Source organism: Microcaecilia unicolor, chromosome 8 (genome assembly GCF_901765095.1).
Source record: "Microcaecilia unicolor chromosome 8, aMicUni1.1, whole genome shotgun sequence".
Classification (NCBI taxonomy): domain Eukaryota; kingdom Metazoa; phylum Chordata; class Amphibia; order Gymnophiona; family Siphonopidae; genus Microcaecilia; species Microcaecilia unicolor.
Window position 1 is genome coordinate 101,382,218 of NC_044038.1, and position 22,742 is coordinate 101,404,959.

At 45.7% G+C, this 22,742-nt stretch overlaps 1 protein-coding gene across 4 annotated transcripts in view; it reads right to left on the minus strand.

The window, feature by feature from the left end:
* Positions 1-22,742, minus strand: part of LOC115475873 (FXYD domain-containing ion transport regulator 5-like) — a 314,171-nt gene that overhangs the window by 34,826 nt on the left and 256,603 nt on the right. For all 4 annotated transcript variants that reach the window (XM_030211932.1, XM_030211930.1, XM_030211929.1 and 1 more), the window contains one exon: positions 13,287-13,361. In XM_030211932.1, the coding sequence (XP_030067792.1) occupies positions 13,287-13,361 (75 nt within the window). The remainder of the gene's footprint in view (positions 1-13,286; positions 13,362-22,742) is intronic.

Below are 22,742 nucleotides of genomic sequence, written 5' to 3' on the forward strand. Positions count from 1 at the left end.
CCATTACCATATTTCTACCCCCTGTGATCACTATTATCTCATTTTTTCCTTGCCTTCCTTGGGCCTCTCCCCCATGCTTTCCACCATTCCCAGTGTCTCCCTCCCTCCACCCTTCCAGCCCAGCATCTGTTCCCTCTTTCTACCCTCCTCACCCTCGTAGCCTGATATATCCCTTTTACCTCCCACCACCAGCATCTTCCTGTCCCATCCAGGGCCGGTCTTAGCAAGTATGGGGCCCTATGCAGACCACTCTGATGGGGCCCCATCCTAGCCCCTCCCTCCGAGCTCCAGGGCGGCCACCCCTCCCTCCGAGCTCCAGGGCGGGCCACCCCTCCCTCCGAGTTCCCGGGCCATCCCCAGGGCTCCCCAGCTCCCTCCCTCCCACCTCCAAGGCCGGCTGGCCGGTCTCTCTCCCTCCCTCCCTCTCTCTCTCTCTCCCTCCCACCCACCAGCACCAAGGTCCCCCTCCCTCCCCGCTCCAAGGCCTGTCTCTCTCTCTCCTTCCCACCCACCAGCTCCAAGGCCCCCCACCCTGCTTCCACGCAGCTCCAAGGCCCTCCTCCCTCTCTCCCTCCCAGCTCCAAGGCTGGCTGGCCGGTCTCTCTCTCTCCCTCCCACCCACCAGCTCCAAGGTCCCCCACCCAGCTCCCACCCAGCTCCAAGGCCCCCCTCCCTCCCTCCCAGCTCCAAGGCCGGCAGGCCGGTCTCTCTCTCTCTCTCCCTCCCACCCACCAGCTCCAAGGCCCCCCACCCAGGTCCCACCCAGCTCCAAGGCCCCCCTCCCTCCCACCCACCAGCTCCAAGGCCCCCGCCCTCTGAATTTTAAGTTACCTTGTCGTCGACGTAGGAGCGGCCGGCAGGTAGCAGCAGCCGTGAAAAGCATGTGAGCCGCTGGGCGGCGCTTCAGGAGCCTTCCTTTCCCTCTCTCAGCTCTGATCCTGCCCTCAAAATGAGTTGTTGTTTTTTCCAGGTCCAAGAGCATCGACACTCCTTCGCCAGCGCTAATCAAAGGACTCGCCAACCCTTTCAGCTGTGGGCAGTTTGTCGCGCAGCGGTCCCGCACTTGCTGCTCAGGGGATAAAACACTGGCCATCGGCGGCTGACCGCCAGTTGTCCCCTTCCTCTCAGTTAAGGTAACTTTACTTAAAGAAGACGAAACTTCAGAGGGCAGCTGGGCCGTTGGACATACGAACTTCAGGTCACCATCTTACCACTCTCCCAGTTTGGGACACTTTTTGTCTGGTTTCTCCTCAGAGGCCTGTCTGATATGGGTAACCCTTTAGCATAGCCCTCTAAGTCATTGAAACACACAAGCCCCTCCACCTCTACAAGGTGGTGTCCCTTCGGAGGGGTTACTTTTATGTTCTTATGCTGGATCAAGAGCTGTACTGAGCTCTTACATAGCCATATCATCAGAGGGGAATTTTCTTTTAGCCACCAGCGACATCATATGAGGGATACCCCCACCACACAACCACTAGCATCCCCCTTCTTCCCCAACCCAAACATAAAAGTAGCCATACTGGGTCAGACCAATGGTCTATCTAGCCCAGTATTCTGTTTTCCAAACAGTAGCCAAGCTAGGTCACAAGTAACTGGCAGAAACCCAAATAGTGGCAACACTCCATACTACAAATCCAAGGGCAAGCAGTTGCTTCCCATGTCTGTCTCAATAGCAGACAATGGACTTTTCCTCCACGAATTTGTCCAAACCTTTTTTAAACCCAGATACGCAAACCACTGTCCCCTAGTCTTTGTACTTTCGGAACAAGTAAAAAATCGATTTATTTCTACTCATTCTACACCACTCAGGATTTTGTAGACCTCAATCATATCTCCCCTCAGCCATCTCTTTTCCAAGCTGAAGAGCCCTAACCACTTTAGCCTTTCCTCATACGAGAGAAGTTCCATCCCCTTTATCATTTTAGTCACTTTTCTTTGAACCTTTTCTAATTCTGATATATCTTTTTTGAGATACGGTGACCAGAATTGAATGCAATACTCAAGATGTGGATGCAGCATGGAGCGATACAAAGGCATTATAGTATTTTCAGTCTTATTCACCATCCCTTTCCTAATAATTCCTAGCATCCTGTTTGCTTTTTTGGCAGCTGCCACACACTGAGCAGAAGATTTCAGCGTATTATCTAATGTTCCTTCCAGCTCTTATATTTCCAAGTTACTCATTTTAACATCCTCCTTTAATCTCCAACTATGCTCCACCTCCCCCACTCATCAAAATGGTCACTGTCTTGATCTCATCTTCTCCTCCAACTGTTCACCCTCTAGTTTCCTTGCCTCTGATCTTCCCTTCTCTGATCAACATCTTATAACTTTCACATTTAAATCTCCTCCCTCCCAGTCCCATTCTATCTTATCTAATTTATCTAGGAATCTTCACGATATTGACCCTTCATCTCTATCCTCCCATGTTTCAAACCTCCTCTCTACTGTGACACCATCCACGTCGGTCAACAAGGCTGTTTCTTCTTACAACAATACTCTATCCTCTGGCTTAGACACTCTTGCACCTTTGATGACCCGCCCTATAAGGCGTACAAAACCCCAACCTTGGCTGACTTCTAATATCCGCTACCTCCGTTCCTGTACCCGCTCCGCCGAATGCCTCTGGCGGAAATCTCGGGCCCTTGCTGATTTCTTACACTTTAAGTTCATGCTGACCTCCTTCCAATCTGCTCTTTTACGCGCCAAACAGGATTATTATATCCAACTGACCAACTCTCTAATCCTCGACTTCTCTTCACCACATTGAACTCTCTCCTCAAGGTGCCCCCTCCCCCAACTCCCCCTTCATTATCTCCTCAGACCCTTGCTGAATTCTTTCACAACAAGGTTCAAAAGATAAACCTTGCTTTCTCTACCTCACCACCTCTCCCTCCACTAGTCCATTCCCCTCTCTCTCCTTCCCCTCATTCCCTTTCCTCCTTTCCTGAAGTTACTATTGAGGAAACTACACTTCTCCTTTCTTCCTCAAAATGTACCACCTGTTCCTCTGATCCCATTCCCACCCACCTTCTTAATGCCATCTCTCCTGCTCTTATTCCTTTTATCTGTCAAATTCTCAACCTCTCACTTTCCACTGTGACTGTCCCTGCTGCCTTTAAACATGCTGTGGTCACACCTCTCCTTAAGAAGCCTTCACTCGACCCTACTTGTCCCTCTAATTACCGACCCATCTCCCTCCTCCCTTTTCTCTCCAAATTACTTGAGCGTGCTGTTCACCACCGCTGCCTTGATTTTCTCTCCTCACATGCTATTCTTGACCCACTACAATCTGGTTTTCGCCCTGTCCACTCAACTGAAACTGCGCTTACTAAAGTCTCCAATGACCTATTACTGGCTAAATCCAGAGGTCTCTATTCCATCCTCATTCTTCTTGATCTTTCCGCTGCTTTTGACACTGTTGATCACAGCATACTCCTCGATACCCTGTCCTCACTTGGATTCCAGGGCTCTGTCCTTTCCTGGTTCTCTTCCTACCTCTCCCTCCGCACCTTCAGTGTTCACTCTGGTGGATCCTCTTCTACTTCTATCCCTCTGCCTGTCGGCGTACCTCAGGGTTCTGTTCTTGGTACCCTCCTCTTTTCTAACTACACTTCTTCCCTTGGTTCATTAATCTCATCCCATGGCTTTTCCTACCATCTCTATGATGACTCCCAAATCTACCTTTCTACCCCTGATATCTCACCTTGCATCCAAACCAAAGTTTCAGCGTGCTTGTCTGACATTGCTGTCTGGATGTCTCAACGCCACCTGAAATTAAACATGACCAAAACCAAGCTTTTCACTTTTCCCTCCAAACCCACCTCCCCACTCCCCACGTTTTCTATTTCTGTTGATGGCTCTCTCATTCTCCCTGTCTCCTCAGCTCGAAACCTTGGGGTCATCTTTGACTCTTCTCTCTCCTTCTCTGCTCATATCCAGCAGATCGCCAAGACCTGTTGTTTCTTTCCGAGCACTCTACCAAAACCCTCATTCACACCCTTGTCACCTCTCATTTAGACTACTGCAATCTGCTTCTTGCTGGCCTCCCACTTAGTCACCTCTCCCCTCTCCAATCGGTTCAAAACTCTGCTGCCCGTCTCGTCTTCCGCCAGGGTTGCTTTACTCATACTACCCCTCTTCTCAAGTCGCTTCACTGGCTCCCTATCCATTTTCACATCCTGTTCAAACTTCTTCTACTAACCTATAAATGTACTCACTCTGCTGCTCCCCAGTATCTCTCCACACTCGTCCTTCCCTACACCCCTTCCCGTGCACTCCGCTCCATGGATAAATCCTTCTTATCTGTTCCCTTCTCCACTACTGCCAACTCCAGACTTTGCGCCTTCTGTCTCGCTGCACCCTACGCCTGGAATAAACTTTCTGAGCCCCTACGTCTTGTCCCATCCTTGGCCACTTTTAAATCTAGACTGAAAGCCCACCTCTTTAAAATTGCTTTTGACTAGTAACCACTTGTAACCACTTGCCTCCACCTACCCTCCTCTCCTCCTTCCTGTACACATTAATTGATTTGATTTGCTTACTTTATTTTTTGTCTATTAGATTGTAAGCTCTTTGAGCAGGGACTGTCTTTCTTCTATGTTTGTGCAGCGTTGCGTACGCCTTGTAGCGCTATAGAAATGCTAAATAGTAGTAGTAGTAGTAGTAGTAGTAATTATCTACAATGACACCCAGATCTTTTTCTTGAGTGCTGACCCCCAAGCTGGACCCTAGCATCAGGTAACTGTGATTCAGATTATTTTTTTTCCAATGTGCATCACCTTGCATTTGTCCACATTAAATTTCATCTGCCATTTGGAAACCCAGTCTTCCAATTTTCTAAGGTCTTCCTGCAATATTTCACAGTCCGCACGTGTTTTAACAACTTTGAATAGTTTTGTATCATCTGCACATTTGATCACTTCACTCATCGTTCCAATTTCCATATCATTTATAAATATGTTAAATAGTACCGGTCCCAGTATAGATCCCTGTGGCACTCCACTGTTCACTCTCCTCCATTGAGAGAAATGACCATTTAACCCTACCCTCTGTTTTCTGTCCAATAACCAATTCCTAATCCACACCAGAACACTGCCTCCTATCACATGACTCTTTAATTTTCTCAGGAGTCTCTCATGAGGAACTTTATCAAAAGCTTTCTGAAAACCTAGATACACTACATCAACCAGCTCACCTTTATGCACATGTTTATTCATGCCTTCAAAGAAATGAAGCAAATTGGTAAGGCAAAACTTCCCTTGGCTGAACCCATGCTGACTCTGTCCCATTAAACCATGCTTGTCTACGTGTTCTATAATTTTATTCTTTATAATGGTTTCCACTATTTTGCCCAGCACCGACATCAGGCTTACCAGTCTATAATTTCACGGATCACCCCTAGAACTCTTTTTAAAAATTAGCATCACATTGGCCATCCTCCAATCTTCAGGTACTACAGATGATTTTAACGACAGGTTACATATCACTAACAGCAGATCAGCAATTTCATGCTTGAGTTCTTTGAGTACCCTTGGATGGATGTCATCCACTCCAGGTGATTTACTACTCTTTAATTTGTCAATTTGGCTCAGTATATCTTCCAGGTTCACCGAGATTTCTTTCAAGTCCTCCATATCATCACCCTTGAAAACCATTTCCGGTACAGGCAGATCTCTTACATCTTCTTCCTTAAAGACAGAAGCAAAGAATTCATTCAGTTTTTCCGCTATGGCCTTGTCCTCCCTGAGCACCCCTTTTACTCCTTCGTGATCTAACGATCCCATAGATTCCCTCACAGGCTTTCTGCTTCTGATGTACCTGAAAAAGTTGTTACTGCGAGTTTTTGGCTCTGTGGCAAGTTTCTCTTCATATTCTCTTTTAGCCTTCTTTATTAATGTTTTGCATCTGATTTGCCAGTGCTTATGTTGCTTCTTATTTTCTTCGTTTAGGTCCTTTTTCCATTCTTTGAAGGACAATCTTGAGGCTGTAATGGTCTCTTTTCCTTCACTTTTTAACCAGGGGTGTATCTAAGTGGGGCCACGGGGGCCTGGGCCCCCTAGATTTGGCCCTGGACCCCCCTACTGCCAACGCCTTTGACCCCCCCCCCTGCCGCCAACCCTCCCCCGCCGCCACTGGTGCCTTTGCTGGCGCCGCCAGCCGTACAACATGCAGGACGTCAGACTCACAGAAACAGAAGCCCGCCCTTTCAGGTCAGCAACGCACTCGCACGCTTCTGTTTCTGTGACAATGTGACGTCCACACGGTCCTTCCCGACGAAGTCTGGCCTGATCTAGTCCGGTCCAGGTCAGCGGCCGTCCGACTCCACAATTCTTCCTGCTGCAGCCCTGTTGCTTACCACCTCGTTGTGCCTCACTGCCGCCCTGGCTGGCTGCTCACTGTGACCCGCCTTGTGCCTCAGAACTTCGGGTTCGTGAACTTCGCGCCAACCAGTTACCTCTCACCAGAGGAGGAGGACTGGAGCACTGAACAGCCCACCACCGACCAGAGCCACCATCCGCTGACTAGCCTGCCTATCACTGCAGCAGAAGCACCAGTAGTCCTCCAGGCTCCACACTGCCCTGCCTGCTGTCCACTCCAGAGTCCAGACTGAGAATCCAGACTCTCCAGGTTAAAAAAAAAAAACTTCGGGGACACTGATGAAGTGATGCTGGGTTGGGCTGGTGTTGTGTGGGTTGTGGAACTGTGGGAACTGCAGAGTTAACTCGATGCTGGGTGATGTGGGGTTAGTGCCCCCCCTCCATTTTAACTCTGCCCCCCTCAAAATGTCAGGTCTAGATACGCCCCTGCTTTTAACCATGCAGGCTGACATTTTCTCTTCTTTCCACCTTTGCAAATACGTGGAATGCATCTGGACTGGGCTTCCAAGATGGTATTTTTGAATAACGTCCATGCCTGATGTGAGTGTCCTAACCTTTGCAGCTGATCCTTTTAGTTTCTTTTTAACCATTTTCCTCATTTTATTATAGTCGCCCTTTCAAAAATTAAATGCAGCTACAGTAGATTTCTTTTGCAGGTTCGTCCCAGATAGTAACTCAAACTTGATCACTGTTTCTCAGGGGACCCAACACTGCCACCTTTTACACTATGCCCTGCACACCACAAAGGACCATATCCAAAATGGCTCCCCCTATTGTCGGTTCCTGGACCAGCTGCTCCAAGATGCAGTCATTTATTACATCTAGAAATTTTATCTCTCTGGCACTCCCTGATGTAACATTTATCCAGTCAATATCAGGGTAATTGAAATCATCCATTATTATAGCATTGCCCAATTTGCCAGCTTTCCTAATCTCTGTAAACATTTCTTCATCCGTCTGTTCATTCTGCCCCGGCGAACAGTAGTGCAGCCCTACAATACTCCTTCTTATTTTGCTTTCTTATACTTTATATACCTTTATATTCACTTCAAATGTTTCAACACTTACTCTTGATAGTCAAATCTGTTATTACATTATATGCTCCTCCATTTTCTCTATAGCTGCCCCCTCCCTGTGGGATAATCACCCCCTTAACCTTCGTACAGAGACCTCTTATCTTAAATTTAAATCAGGTTTAAAAACACACTATTTTTCCCAGTGTTACATACCTGATGTTCAGACCTTCTTTGCACTTGATGCCTGGATGTAGGTGATATTGGCCACTGTAAACATGGTGATCAATATTCCTTTCTATATATTTTTGTAGCTCCTTTCATGCTTTACAAAGAACATTACATATTATATATAAAACACCTAGATGGCTTTCAGGCTTATTTTCAAAAGAGATCGCCGTCGATCTTCTGACACAAATCGGGAGATCACCGGTGATCTCTCAAAAGCGGCCAAATCGGTATAATCGAGACCCCCTTTTCTGACACCATCACCGCTTTCCCCTCGCCGAGCTGGCGAAAGTTCAAGGGGGCGTGTTGGCGGTGTAGCAAAGGTGGGACATGGGCGAGCATGGGCGTGGCCGGCTTCAGCGCATAATGGAAAAAACAAAAGCGGCGTTAATCAGTATTTCACCGGTTTTACTTGGTCCTTTTATTTTCACGACCAAGCCTCAAAAAGGTGCCCAAACTCACCAGATGACCACCGGAGGGAATGGGGGATGACCTCCCCGTACTCCCCCAGTGGTCACCAACCCCCTCCCACACTAAAAAAATACAAATCTTTTTTGCCAGCAATGTCATACCCAGCTCCCTGACAGCAGTATGCAGGTCCCTGGAACAGTTTTTGTTGGTTGCAGTGGACTTCAGGCTGGCGGACTCAGGCCCATCCCCCCCCCCCCCCCCCACCTGTTACACTTGTGGTGGTAAGTGCTGAGCCCTCCAAACCCCCCCAAAACCCACTGTACCCACATGTAGGTGCCCCCCTTCACCCATAAGGGCTATGGTAGTGGTGTAGAGTTGTGGGGAGTGGGTTTTTGGGGGGGATTTGGGGGGCTCAGCACCCAAGGGACGTGAGCTATGCACCTGGGAGGTATTTGTATATATATTTTTTTAATTTTTAGAAGTGCCCCCTAGGGTGCCTGGTTGGGGTCCTGGCAAGTCAGGGGGACCAGTGCACTACAAATGCTGGCTCCTCCTACGAGCAAATGCCTTGGATTTAGCTGGGGTTGAGATGGCCGTTTTTAGTTTCCATTATCGCTGAAAAACAAAACCGGCCATCTCAAACCCGGCAAACTCTGGCATTGGGCCGGGCCAAACCGTATTATCGAAAGAAAAGATGACCAGCCATCTTTTTCGATAATACGGTTCTGGCCAGCTGTTTGCGGCCCCGCCAAAATAGATCGCCGGCAATCTATTTTGCCGGCGCCATTCGATTATTCCCCTTTTTGTCAACAGGCTATGTCAAATGATAAATAAACTTGGAAACTTGAAGAAATGCTTGTGCTTTTCAGATTTTGCATTCCTACCACTGGAGTGGGATGATTCTTTCTGGAATCCAGATATAATTGACTGTCCTGTCTCTGAAGCTTTATTTTTAGACTGAAACTCTGAGACACGAGTTGTGATCAGTTTCAGCCCACTGGCATGGTTCCCCCCTCTTTTGTGAAGACATGGGAAGGGTGGTTACAAGCCTATTCATTGTTCATTTCAGTTCTTGAGTTCAATACTTTTATTGAGATTTTTATACTGCTTCCAAGTGGCAAAGGAGACAATAGAGGTTTTGTTGATACATTCACTGCTGTTCAGTGTTTGGGGCAAGCAGATGGATCATGCTGCTATAAAGAAAAGGAAATTGCCATTTGAGATAGATGGAACTGTAGAACAGATAGATCTTGGGATATGGGGGAAGGGCTTAATTGTAACAGTAGTAGTATATGCCATAGACTAGGTCCACACATTCTTATCAGGGTTGCCAGGTGGGTGGTTTTACCGCCCAATTGGGTGGGTTTTCGCCAGCGGCGGCGGGAAAATTTCGCCAGCTGCGGGATGCGGTTTTTTGGGCGGTTTTCCCGTCGCCGCTGTGTGAGTTCAGCGTTTTTTTCCGGGGCTTCTATTGGTCCAATTCGGTCCACTAGAAGCTTTTCCGGGGCTTCTATTGGTCCAATTTGGTCCAATAGAAGCTTTTCCGGGGCTTCTATTGGTCCAAATTGGACCAATAGAAGCCTTTCAGGGGCAAGGTTGTCGTCAGGGATGACGTAGGGGGTGGGGCTAATGATGTGGGGGGCGGGGTTAGTGACATGGGAGGCGGGGTTGGTGACGCGGGGGGCGGGGTTCGGTGACGCGGGAGACGGGGATTGGCTACGGGCGGTTTTTGGGTGGTTTTACGGCTTGTTTGGGGCTGGGAAAATTTTTCCCAGCTGGCAACCCTGATTCTTATGTGTCTAGAGGGATGGCAGAATCACTTACCTCCTGACCAGGTGTGCTCATATTTTTTCTTACTGGTGGAGCCATCTGGCATTTCTCCTCTTAGACTTGCCCCTTATGAAAGCAATGATAGAATCTGTGCACTGGTACTGAGGCTCTAATGAGTGATAAGGGGGCTCAGAGTGTGTAATAGTGAGAAAGCCTTCAAATGAATGTGGCACATTGCTAATGAGTGACAGAATGCAAAGAATGTGTGGATGTGTGTGAGAGAGAGAGGGAGGGGGGAGAGAGAAAGAGAGCCTTCAAATGAGTAGACTAATATTTACTGAAGTGGCATGAGAACTGGGAGTATTGGGTTTGATTCCCACTACAGCTTCTTATGACTCTTAGATTGAAACCACAAAAATGCAGTATATCAAATTCCATCCCCTTTCATAATGAGCAAGAGGCTCAAAGAATGTGAGAGGCTTCAAATGAATGTGACACACCTCTAATGAGTGATCGAACGGGTTCAAAGAATGTTTGAGAGAGAGAGCCTTCAAATTAGTGTGATGCACTGCTAATGAGTGAGAGAACAGGATGAAAGAGGACAGAGCCTTCAAATTAGTGTGATGCACTGCTAATGAGTGAGAAAAGGGGCTCACAGAGAGTGTAAAACTTGAAAGAGCCTTCAGATGAGTGTGACACACACCTATGGGGGAGCTGAAAATAATATGAAATGGCAAGTCAAATGCAAAGTACTGATAAGAAAGACAAAGAAGGACTTTGAAAAAAGATTGCTTTGGAGGCAAAATTAGAAGCCGGAAAAAGAATCAGCCAATCTGCTAGATGACCAAGGGGTAAAGGGGGCACTCAGGGATTACAAGACCATTGTGGAGAAATTAAATAAATTCTTTATCTTTGGTTTTCACCTAGGAAGATGTGGGAGAGATACCAGTGCCAGAAATGGTATTCAGTGCTGATCACTCAGAGAAACGGAAGCAAATCTCTGTAAACCTGGGAGATATAATGAAGCAATTTGACAAACTATCAAGTAGCAAATCACCTGGGCCTAATGGTATACATCCCAAAGTACTGATAGAACTGAAAAATGAACTTGAAGAGCTATTGTGAGTAATATGTAATTTATCTTTAAAATCAAGCATGGTATCAGAAGATTGGAGGGTAGCAATGTAACACCAATTTTTTTAAAAGGGTTCCAGAGGTGATCCGGGAAATTATAGACCAGTGAGCCTGATGTCAGTGCCAGGCTGAAGGGGTGAATAAACATGTGGATAAAGGAGAGCTGGTCTATATTATTTATCGGTCAGGCATTTGACAAGTACCTTATGAAAGGCTCCTAGGGAAATAGAAAGTCATGAGATATGAGGTAACGTCCTATTGTGGATTAAGAACTAGTTAAAAGATGGAAAACAGAGAGTGGGGTTAAATGGTCAGTATTCTCAATGGAGAAGGGTAGATAGCAGGGTTTCCCAGGGGTCTGTGCTGGGACTGCTGCTTTTCAACATATTTATAAATGATCTAGAGATTGGAATAACTAGTGAGGTGATTAAATTTGCTGATGACACAAAGCTATTCAAAGTTGTTAAATCACAAGAGAATTATGAAAAATTACAAAGGGTCCTTACAAGCCTGGGAGACTGGGCACCCAAATGGCAGATGATGTTTAATGTGAGCAAGTGCAAAGTGATGCATATGGGAAAGAGGAACTCAAACTACATGATGCAAGGTTCTGCATTAGGAGTCACCACCCAGGAAAAGGATCTAGGTGTCATCGTTGATGATACATTGAAAAGTTATGCTTAATGTGCAGCGGTGGCTAAGAAAGCAAATAGAATGTTATGAATTATTAGGAAAGGAATGGAAAACAAAAATGAGAATGCTATAATGCCATTGCATTGTTCCATAGTGTGACTGCACCTCGAATATTGTGCGCAATTCTGGTCACCGCATCTCAAAAAAGATATAGCAGAATTAGAAAAGGTACAGACAAGGGTAACAAAAATTATAAAGCGGGTGGGATGACTTTCCTATGAGGAAAGGCTAAAGTGGCTAGGGCTCTGCAGCTTGGAGAAGAGATGGCTGAGGGGAGATTTGATAGAAGTCTATAAAGTACTGAATGGAGTGGAATGGGTAGACATGAGTTGCTTGTTTACTCTTTCCAAAAATACTAGAACTAGGGAGCATGCAATGAAGCTATTAAGTAGTAAATTTAAAACAAACTGGAGAAAATATTTTTTTCATTCAATGTGTAATTAAACTCTGGAATTCGTTGCCAGAGAATATGGTAAAGCAGTTAACTTAGCAGGGTTTAAAATAGATTTGGATACATTCCTAAAATAAAAGTCCATAAGCCATTATTAAAATGGACTTGGGAAAATCCACTGCTTAATTCTAGGATAAGCAGCATAAAGTGTGTTTTAGTGTTTTGGGATCTTCCCAGGTACTTATGACCTGGATTGGCCACTTTTGGAAACAGGATACTGGGCTTGATGGACTTTCACTCTGTCCCAGTATGGGACAGTATTGAAACATCTGTTCTGAAGGAAGGTAACAAAGAAGGGAAGGAGAACTAAAACAGGAAAGAAAACAAAACCAGAGAAAGAGAGAAAAATTATTTATTTGTAGCATTTGTATCCCACATTTTCCCACCAATTTGCAGGCTCAATGTGGCTTACATTATGCCGTAATGGCGATCGCCATTTCCGGGTACAGAATTACAAATGGTATTGCATTAAGGTGCATACATACATGGTAAAGAAGAATACATTATGGTATTGCATAGAGGTTCCTGAGTGATAGAATTGTAACATAAGTTAGGTCGTTGACTATAGAGAGATCATTTTCGACATAAGGATTGAAGTGGTAGTGTATATTCATTAGTAGCAATGAGGTTAAACAGTCAAGTGACAAGAGTTCGGTTTTGTCTAGTTCATGTAAAGTCTAATTATTTAGTATTTAGGATAGATCGTTATGGTATGCCTTCTTGAACAGGTCAGTTTTCAGTAGCCTTCGGAAGATTGTTAGGTCTTGTGTTGAAAGGAAGAAAGAAGTAACTAGTAATGAGACAAAAAGAGTCCCAATGAGCCAGAAAGTTAAGGCAAAGGTTGGAAAGTTTAATGATCTTATACAGACTATTATCAATTATTAGTGTCCAAGGACCCAGTTCAAGGTCTCTGACCTGGACATGAATTTCATTTTTAAATATGTGGGATTTTGTTGGCTGATTTGACTTTCACTGGTGTATAATTAATTCTTAGGTATGCTGAACATATTTGGCAGCCCAGAGACATTTGTACTGAGTTCAAAATATTTTGTGTTAAAACGTAAAGTTAGTTGCAGGTTTCAGACGAGACTCCTGGGGTCTGTGTTTTAGCAAAGAACACTACCCTGATGCTACATAAAAATCTAGAGGAACAATAACCACATTAATGAACATTGGAAGAAAGTGTAAAAAGGTAACACTTACAGGTCAGGATAAGAATTCCCAGGGTAAAGAGAACAGCAGAAAAGATCAGTCCATACATCCTCAGTGCATCATAATCTGTACATTAGAGAAAAACAATGGACCTGCTTATTCCATGCAGCCTTGCAGACCTCCCTCCTCTCTGTATTTCTTAATCAAACACATTGCCATCTCATCTCTTTGTTTTTAAAAAATGTCATCACTATTTTTGTACTTTATCAATAGAAAAAAAACAGAATACAAAAGCAAATTATAATTTGATACCAACAATGAATCTTTATATATGAAAGAGGTCCATATATGCCTGGCATAAAAAGAGAAATCCAGGTTAGTCACAGTGCATGCATCACAAAACAAAGGTGTCAATGTGCTTCTATATTTGGTGAAAATTAAACAAATGCCATTGATTCATATTTGTGTATAAGAAACAGTATTCAATCCGGTATTCATATTTAAATTCATATTATATTTTCAGTAATTAAGCATTGATTTAAAGTGAGAATTTATATTCTGCTTGATCATATAATAGTTCAAGGTAGATTACATAAAGCATAGAACTTATACAATGTTCTGTTGCAATTTTTATAAAACTCTAATAAACAGAAATTAAAAATAACAGAAAAAATACATCATTCCATTAGAATATAGGTCACATAAAATTCCAATTCTGCTATACCCACCAATTTACTGTATATATATATGAAGCATATGAAAGATTGGCACAGCAAACAGGACGAATCTCTGCGTATATAGTACAGGAACAAAGGAGTAGAGGCTGGCCAAAGGACAATCCAACACAGAAGGTGGTGCTTTAAAAGATGCTTTATTCCCTGCTTAGACACGAAGGACCCTCTAAGCAGTGAATAAAGCATCTTTTAAAGCATATGAGAGGTGGAGGGGCATAATCAAACGCGAAGGCCCATCTCCATGGGCGTCTATCTCCAAGAATGGGTGCGTGAAGGGGCGGGACAGACCGTATTTTCGAAAAAGATGGGCGCCAACTTTTTTTCGATAATACGGGTTGTGCCGGGCAAATGCACCGTATCTGTGCGGATTTGAACTGGGCGGTATCATTTTTCAGCGATAATGGAAACCGAAGGTGCCCAGCTCAAAAACAAACACATCCAAGGCATTTGGTCATGGGAGGGGCCAGGATTCGTAGTGCACTGGTCCCCCTCACATGCCAGGACACCAACCGGGCACCTAGGGGGCACTTGTAACAAATAAAAAAAAAGTTAAATACCTCCCAAGTCCATAGCTCCCTTCCCTTGGGTGCTGAGCGCTCCCATTTACCAGCACAAGTGTAACAGGAGGGGGGATGGGCCTGGGTCCACCTGGCTGAAGTCCACTGCACCAGTGGCGTAGGAAGGGGGCGGTGGGGCAGTCCGCCCCGGGTGCACGCGCTGGGGGGGGGGGGTGTCAGCTCACTGGTTCCCTGCTCTTTCTGCCCCAGAACAGGTTACTTCCTGTTCCGGGGCAGAGAAAGCAGGGAAGCAGCAGAGCCGACGCAGCTCCCAGTGACGTGCACTGGGGGCGGATCGGCCCTCCCGCCTGCCCCCTGCTGAAAGGTAGGGTGCGTTTCGGGGGGGTACGCTCCGCTGGGGGGTGCACCGTGCCCTGCACCCAGAGGGGGGTGCGCAGCGGCAACCCGCCCCGGGTGTCAGGCACCCTCGCAATGGCACTGCACTGCACCCACTAACAACTGCTTCAGTGAGCTGCATACTGCTGTGATGGAGCTGGGTATGGCATCTGAGGCTGGCATACAGGCTGGAAAATAAAGTTGTTAAAGTTGTTTTTGTTTTGGTCGGAGGGGGTTAGTGACCACTGGGAGAGTCAGGGGTGGTCATCTAGTCATTTAGGGCACTTTTTTGGAACTTGTTCATGAAAAAAAAGGTTCAAAAAAAGTGACCTAAATTTGCGCTTAAAACGCCTTTCTTTTTTCCATTATCGTCCGAGGGCGCCCATCTTTCCTCGGCCGATAAACACGCCCCAGTCCCGCCTTCACCACGCCTCCGACACGCCCCCGTCAAGTTTGCCCATTTCCGCGACAGATTGCAGTTGAAGACGCCCAATATCGGCTTTTGATTATACCGATTTGGGTGCCCACGGGAGAAAGACGACCATCTCCCGATTTGGGTCGAAATATGGGCGTCTTTCTCTTTCGAAAATAAGCTGGATTATCACCCAACTCCCCTTAGTAAAATTTTATATCTAGATTTATAGATACTACTAAATTCTTACCATTTAGTCAATCATATCTGACACTGCATAATATTTTCTGAATAACCATGTTTTTAGCACCTTGTCTAAGGGCTCCTTCTACAAAGTGGCATTACCGATTAGCATGCATTGAATGCAAAGAAGCCCATGGGAATTGTAAAAGGAACCCCATAAATGTCTTATTTACAGACAATCCCCTTATTGTAGGTAATCTATTTCATAGATGTGAACCTTGTCCAATTATTGTTGGTTTATGAATATCACATAATCTATGTTCTTTCACTGTGGTGATTTGTAGTCAAGTCTCATCGCTCACTGAGGCATATAAACAGGAGCATAAGCACTCAAATAATCTACCATAAAGGAGTTCCTCTGCTTTGACAGCTACTGAAATTAAAAATGGATGAAAAAGATTCAAATAATTAAAAAAAGCTTCCAAGTTATAAATAAGAAATGCCCACTTGTGACAGATGTCTACCCAAAAAAGATGACAATATATTTTTAAAGTTATGACAGTAAAATAATTGTTTACTAAGCTGCATTAGCGGCTGCCTTGCACTAATGCCGACAAAGCCCGTTCACTTTAAATGGGCAGTCAGAATTGCCACACGGCTTAGTAAACAGGGGGGTAAATGTGAATGGATGCCAGTTGCCTGCTTGCATGGCCAACATTTGTCTGATCCATTTCACATAAATTTGGTAACTTTAAGCAGGATACATAAAGCCCTATATGCAACAATAAATAAAAGACAGCAAGGTAGAGGAATTCATAAATGTATTCCAAAACTTGAGCCAGAACATATGCTCTAACTCAAGGTTCAACAAATCATGAGTGCAAGGTGACAATCCTGCTTATTTTCGAAGGAGAAGGGCGGCCATCTTTCGACACAAATCGGGAGATGGCCGGCCTTATCCTAAGGCCGGCCAAATCGGTATAATCGAAAGCCGATTTTGGCCGGCTTCAACTGCTTTCTGTCGCAGGGACGGCCAAAGTTCAAGTGGGTGTGCCGGCAGTGTACCAAAGATGGGACGGGGCGTGGTTAAGAGATGGCCGTCCTCGGCCGATAATGGAAAAAAGAAGGCTGGCCCTGACGAGCATTTGGTCGACTTTACTTGGTCCCTTTTTGTTCAAGACCAAGCCTTGAAAAAGTGCCCAAACTGACCAGATGACCACAGGAGGGAATCGGGGATCACCTCCCCTTACTCCCCCAGTGGTCACCAACCTCCTCCCACCCAAAAATAAAAAATAAAAAACATTTTTTTGCCAGCCTCTATGCCAGCCTCAAATGTCATACCCAGCTCCATCACAGCACTATGCAGGTCCCTGGAGCAATTTTTAGTGGGTACTGCAGTGCACTTCAGGCAGGTGGACCCAGGCCCATCCCCCCCCCCACCTGTTACACTTGTGGTGGTAAATGGGAGCCCTCCAAAACCCACCTGAAACCCACTGTACCCACATCTAGGTGCCCCCCGTTACCCTTTAAGGGCTATGGTAGTGGTGTACAGTTGTGGGGAGTGGGCTTTGGGGGGGGGGTTGGGGGGCTCAGCACACAAGGTAAGGGAGCTGTGCACCTGGGAGCAATTTCTGAAGTCCACTGCAGTGCCCCCTAGGGTGCCCGGTTGGTGTCCTGGCATGTGAGGGGGGCCAGTGCACTACAAATGCTGGCTCCTCCCACGTCTAAATGCCTTGGATTTGGCCGGTTTTGAGATGGCCGCCATTAGTTTCCATTATTGGCAAAAACCAATGTTGGCCATCTGGCGGCCCAAATGTTGAGATTTGGCCGGCCCCGACCGTATTATCGAAACGAAAGATGACCGCCCATTTTGTTTCGATAATACGGTTGGGTACGCTGCTTTACGGGGCCATCATTAGAGATGGGCGTCCTTATAGATGGGCGCCCCCGTTCGATTATGCCCCTCCATGGCACCTAGAAGTTGCACCAGTCACTCAGGATTTAGTGGTATTATATTTAAATGATCTGGAAATGGGAACAACAAATAAAGTGATGAAATTTGCAGATGTCACAAAATTATTCAAAATTTGTGGACTATGAAAGATTGCAGGAGGACCTTGTGAGGCTGGATGACAGCATCCAAATGGCAGATTAAAGTTAATGTGAACGAGTTTAAAGTGATGCATCCAAATTAAAGCTACATGATTCTTAGTTCTACATTAGGAAAATGATTTAAGTGAGATTGTGGAAAATACATTGACATTTTCTATTCATTGTATGGTGGTAGCCAAAAAAGCAAACAGAATATTAAGAATTACTGGGGCCCATTTAGTAAGCTGCCTTAAGTGCTAGCGTGTGCTTTACACAGCAAAAATGGGATAACAAAATATGCAGTGAAGTGTCTTACTTTAGTTTTGCCGCTAGCACTTGGTAATTGCATGCTAGTTTTTTTTTTGGGGGGGGGGGGCATGTCATGGTTGGGGATTGGGCTTGAAAGCATAAACCAGTTAGTGCGCTGACATTACCGCGCACTAACTGGTTTACACATGTTTAATGTGGGAGCCCTTAGTGTCTCCTAAATAAGAGGCGGTAAGTGCACCTGCATTATTTTTTTCAGTTGCTGTGCACTAATGCTGTGCACTAGAATATGGCTCGGAAAAAAAATAGGAAATGGCACTTTCATGGCCGCGGAGAAGATGGGCTTAGCTCACGGAAAAGTCCTGCATTACCACACACTAAGCACATTTTCTGCTATGACTTTGTAAAAGGACACCATTATCTCTCTCTATATATATATCTATGTGTCTGCTCCACCTACATACACGCCTCCCTTGCATGTTTGCACTGTAGCACTTGTGCATCAATTTTGCTTTATTTATTTGAATTCAAAATGTTACCACAAGTATAAAACTAGAAACAGAAAATACATTCCATCAGTAGAAATATAAAAATATAAGAAAAAAGCCATGTTACATATTCAAATGCAATAGTTAAGAAAATGTATATGTGACAGAATGTATTATAAACTAACCCTATTAATTAAGAAAAAAAAAAAGGGGGGGGGGGAGAAGGGCAAGAAAAGGAAACTCAGAAAGTTGGAAGTCACTATCCGAACAAAATCCAAATAATAAATTTGAACTAATTTCTTAATAGAACAGAAAAACTAAAGATTCTAGTGAGATTTTTCACTTAAGTTAGAAGGTGTATTATCCTCTATAAGAGATGAGATGGCGATGGAGGCCAAGTTGAGACCTGGTTTTTCAACAAAATTCTTCAAATGAATTGGATCCACAAACACATAGGTTTTACCCCCAAACGTAACAATACATTTACACAAATATTGTAGGAAAAAGGTCCCTCCTAGGGCTACTAACTAAGGTCTAAGGATCCAAAAACACCTTCCTCCTATGTTGTATTTCCCTAGAGAAGTCAGGAAATAAATACATTTTGTGATGCAAAAATATTATGGGCACAATATTTAGCACTATTTAACCAGCAAGGAACGGCTCCTGGCCGGTTAAATAGCACTTAGCTGGCTAACTGCTAATATTCAGTGTGAGATAGATGGTTATCTCGGTTGAATATTAGCGCTTAGCGCATAGTAGCTAATCAGCTATATTGTGTAATATAGCCGGCTATCCGGGAATATTTAAGCGCTGGCCAGCCAGGTTTAGCAGGCAAACTGGACCATATAAATAGCAATTCTATCTTTGGCCACTGCTAACTTAACTGGCCAGTGCTGAATATTCAATGCCGGTCACCGGAAACAGCCTGGCATTTAACATTCAGGGTCAGGCCAGCAGCATCAGCTAACCACGCTGCCTGCCACCGGCTGAATATTGGGGGTATATCTTTATAACAGAAATTTAAATGTAGAACCCAAACATGGTTGGAATCTAAGGCAAAGCTAACGATGAGAGTAGCTTTAGATAATTTAGCCTGGGAATTCTCTAAAATGTCTGTCCAATTTAGAGATAGCAACTTCCCTTCCCACATTTTCATTAGGGCCACAACCTCTTTCAATAACATGGAAGGCCATAATCGTACAGGGCCAGCCATCTATAAGGGTGGTCATCTCTTACGCCGGCCCCGTCAAGCAGCGCACCCAACTGTATTATTGAATAAAGATGGCCGGCCATCTTTCGTTTCGATAATACGGTCGGGCCGGCCAAATCTCTTAGAGATCGCCGGCGTTAGAGATGGCCGCCATTGGTTTTCGCCGATAATGGAAACTAATGGCGGCCATCTCAAACCCGGCCAAATCCAAGGCATTTGGTCGTGGGAGAAGCCAGTATTTGTAGTGCACTGGTCCCCCTCACATGCTAGGACACCAACCAGGCACCCTAGGGGGCACTGCAGTGGACTTCACAAAATGATCCCACGTAGATAGCTCCCCTTACCTTGTGTGCCCCCAAAACCCACTCCCCACAACTGTACACCACTACCATAGCCCTTAGGGATGGAGGGCACCTACATGTGGATACAGTGGGTTTACCACCACAAGTGTAATAGGTAGGGGGGATGGGTCTGGGCCCGCCTGCCTGAAATGCACTGCACCCACTAAAACTGCTCCAGGGACCTGCATACTGCTGTCATGGAGCTGGGTATGACATTTGAGGCAGGCATAGAGGCTGGTAAAAAAATGATTTTTATTTGTTTTTCTGGGGGGGAGGGGGTTGGTGACCACTGGGGGAGTAAGGGGAGGTCATCCCCCATTCCCTCTGGTGGTCATCTGGTCAGTTGGGGCACCTTTTTAAGGCTTGGTCGTGAACAAAAAGGGACCAAGTAAAGTCAGCAAAATGCTTGTCAGGGCCGGCTTTCTTTTTTCCATTATCGGTCGAAGCCGGCCATCTCTTAACCATGCCCCCATCCCATAAGTGCATAAATAATGCCACACTGGGAAAAGACCAAGGGTCCATCGAGCCCAGCATCCTGTCCACGACAGCGGCCAATCCAGAGCCAAGGGCACCTGGCGAGCTTCCCACCTTCGGTACCCTGCCGACACGCCCCCTTGAACTTTGGCCAGCCCTGCGACAGAAGCCAGCCAAAATTGGCTTTCAATTATACTGATTTGGCCGGCTTTACGAGAAGGCCGGTCATCTCCTGATTTGTGTCAGAAGATGGCCGGCCTTCTCATTCAAAAATAAGCAGGATAGTAAGCTTGCATATTGGGTTGCATAGCATCCATAAAGATCTTTAAAACTTCATTTTCAGCAATTCCAATGGATGATTCAGGGAAGTTTAAGAAACAGAGGCCTAAACACCTCTCATAGTTCTCCAACATTTCTAACTTCCTCTGAGTTACCTTTGGGCTCATTTTCAAAAGAGAAGGGCATCCATCTTTCGACACAAATCGGGAGATGGTTGTCTTTCTCCCAGAGTCGCCCAAATCGGCATAATCGAAAGCCAATTTTGGGTGTCCTCAACTGCTTTCCGTCGTGGAGATGACCAAAGTTCCCGGGGGCATGTCAGAAGCATAGCGAAAGCGGGACTGGGGCGTGCTTAACACATGGGTGTCCTCGACCAATAATGGAAAAAAGAAGGGCATCCCTGACGAACACTTGGACAACTTTACCTGGTCCTTTTTTTCTTACATCCAAGCCTCAAAAATGTGCCCTAAATGACCAGATGACCATCGGAAGGAATCGGGGATGACCTCCTTTTACTCCCCCAGTGGTCACTAACCCCCTCCCACCCTCAAGAAAAAGTTTAAAAATATTTCTTCCAGCCTCTATGCCAGTCTCTAATATCATACCCAGCTCCATGACAGCAGTATGCAGGTCCCTGGAGCAGTTTTAGTGGGTACTGCAGTGCACTTCAGGCAGGCGGACCCAGGCCCATCCCCCCCATTTGTTAAACTTGTGGTGGTAAATGTGAGCCCTCCAAAACCCACCACAAACCCACTGTACCCACATCTAGGTGCCCCCTTTCATCCCTAAGGGCTATGGTAATGGTGTACAGTTGTGGGGAGTGGGTTTTGGGGGGGGGGTTGGGGGGCTCAGTACACAAAGTAAGGGAGCTATGCACCTGGGAGCTTTTTCTGAAGTCCACTGCAGTGCCCCCTAGGATGCCCGGTTGGTGTCCTGGCATGTGAGGGGGACCAGTGCACTTCGAATGCTGGCTCCTCTCACGACCGAAGGGCTTGGATTTGGTCGTTTCTGAGATGGGCGTCCTCGGGTTCCATTATTGCTGAAAATCGGGGACGACCATCTCTAAGGTCGACCTAAATGTGGAGATTTGGGCGTGCCCGACCGTATTATCGAAATGAAAGATGGCCGCCCATCTTGTTTCGATAAAACAGGTTTCCCCGCCCCTTCTCGGGGACGTCCAGCGAGGACACCCTCAGGAAAACTTGGGCGCCTCGTTCGATTATGCCCCTCCTTATTTCCTTTTAAGCACAGCATCCTACACGGTTTGCAAATCATAGACTTTTTTTCTACATCCTTCAATCTAGCATCTTGCCTTGATAGACTTTAGTATGAGAGTGTGCCTGGGCTTGAAGAGATTGCAGACCTTCTAATAAGTTATCAAGTTTTTCTACCAGTCTACTTAAGGGCACCAAATGCCAACCATATCTCCTTCAGAGTAGTATCACCTACTGAAGTTGATCTTCCAGGCATTGTATATTTCTTGCTCCATTCACATCAGGAATAGACTCAGACCACATAGCAGTTGGGTCATCCAAACCCTTTGTCAAAGGGAAGTCTTGTCTTGCAGGGAACAAAATGCCAGGTTTAGCTGTATTGCCTTTTAGAAACCTTGTGGCAAACCTTTTGGTATCCTCTACAGTTCTCCTCCACTGTAGCCCATCCACATCTGTGGGGAATATCATATGGGCCAGGGCTCAGTGAGATTTCCAACGCTGCCACAAAGGATCCTTCTTCTCCCAGCTCTGGACCTCTGGCTCCTTCCTTGCTTACCAGTGCAACAAAATTATTCCAGGGTCTTCAGGACCAAGTCTGAAGGTAATGCTTACTTTATTTTTGTCTATTAGATTGTAACCTCTTTGAGCAGGGACTGTCTTTCTTCTATGTTTGTACAGCGCTGCGTACGCCTTGTAGCGCAATAGAAATGCTAAATAGTAGTAGTAATGCTTCTGCAGGTGGACAAGGAGCATATTTTCCCTTTGTGTTTCACCATTTTTTCCCACAAACTTTAACCCAGCATATCACCGCGGAGCTCCTTGACACAAATCTGCTCAGTCAGCCATCTTGCCTTAGTGAGATACTTTTTGTCTGGTTTCTCTTCAGAGGCCTGTCTGATATGGGTGGCTCTACAGCATAGC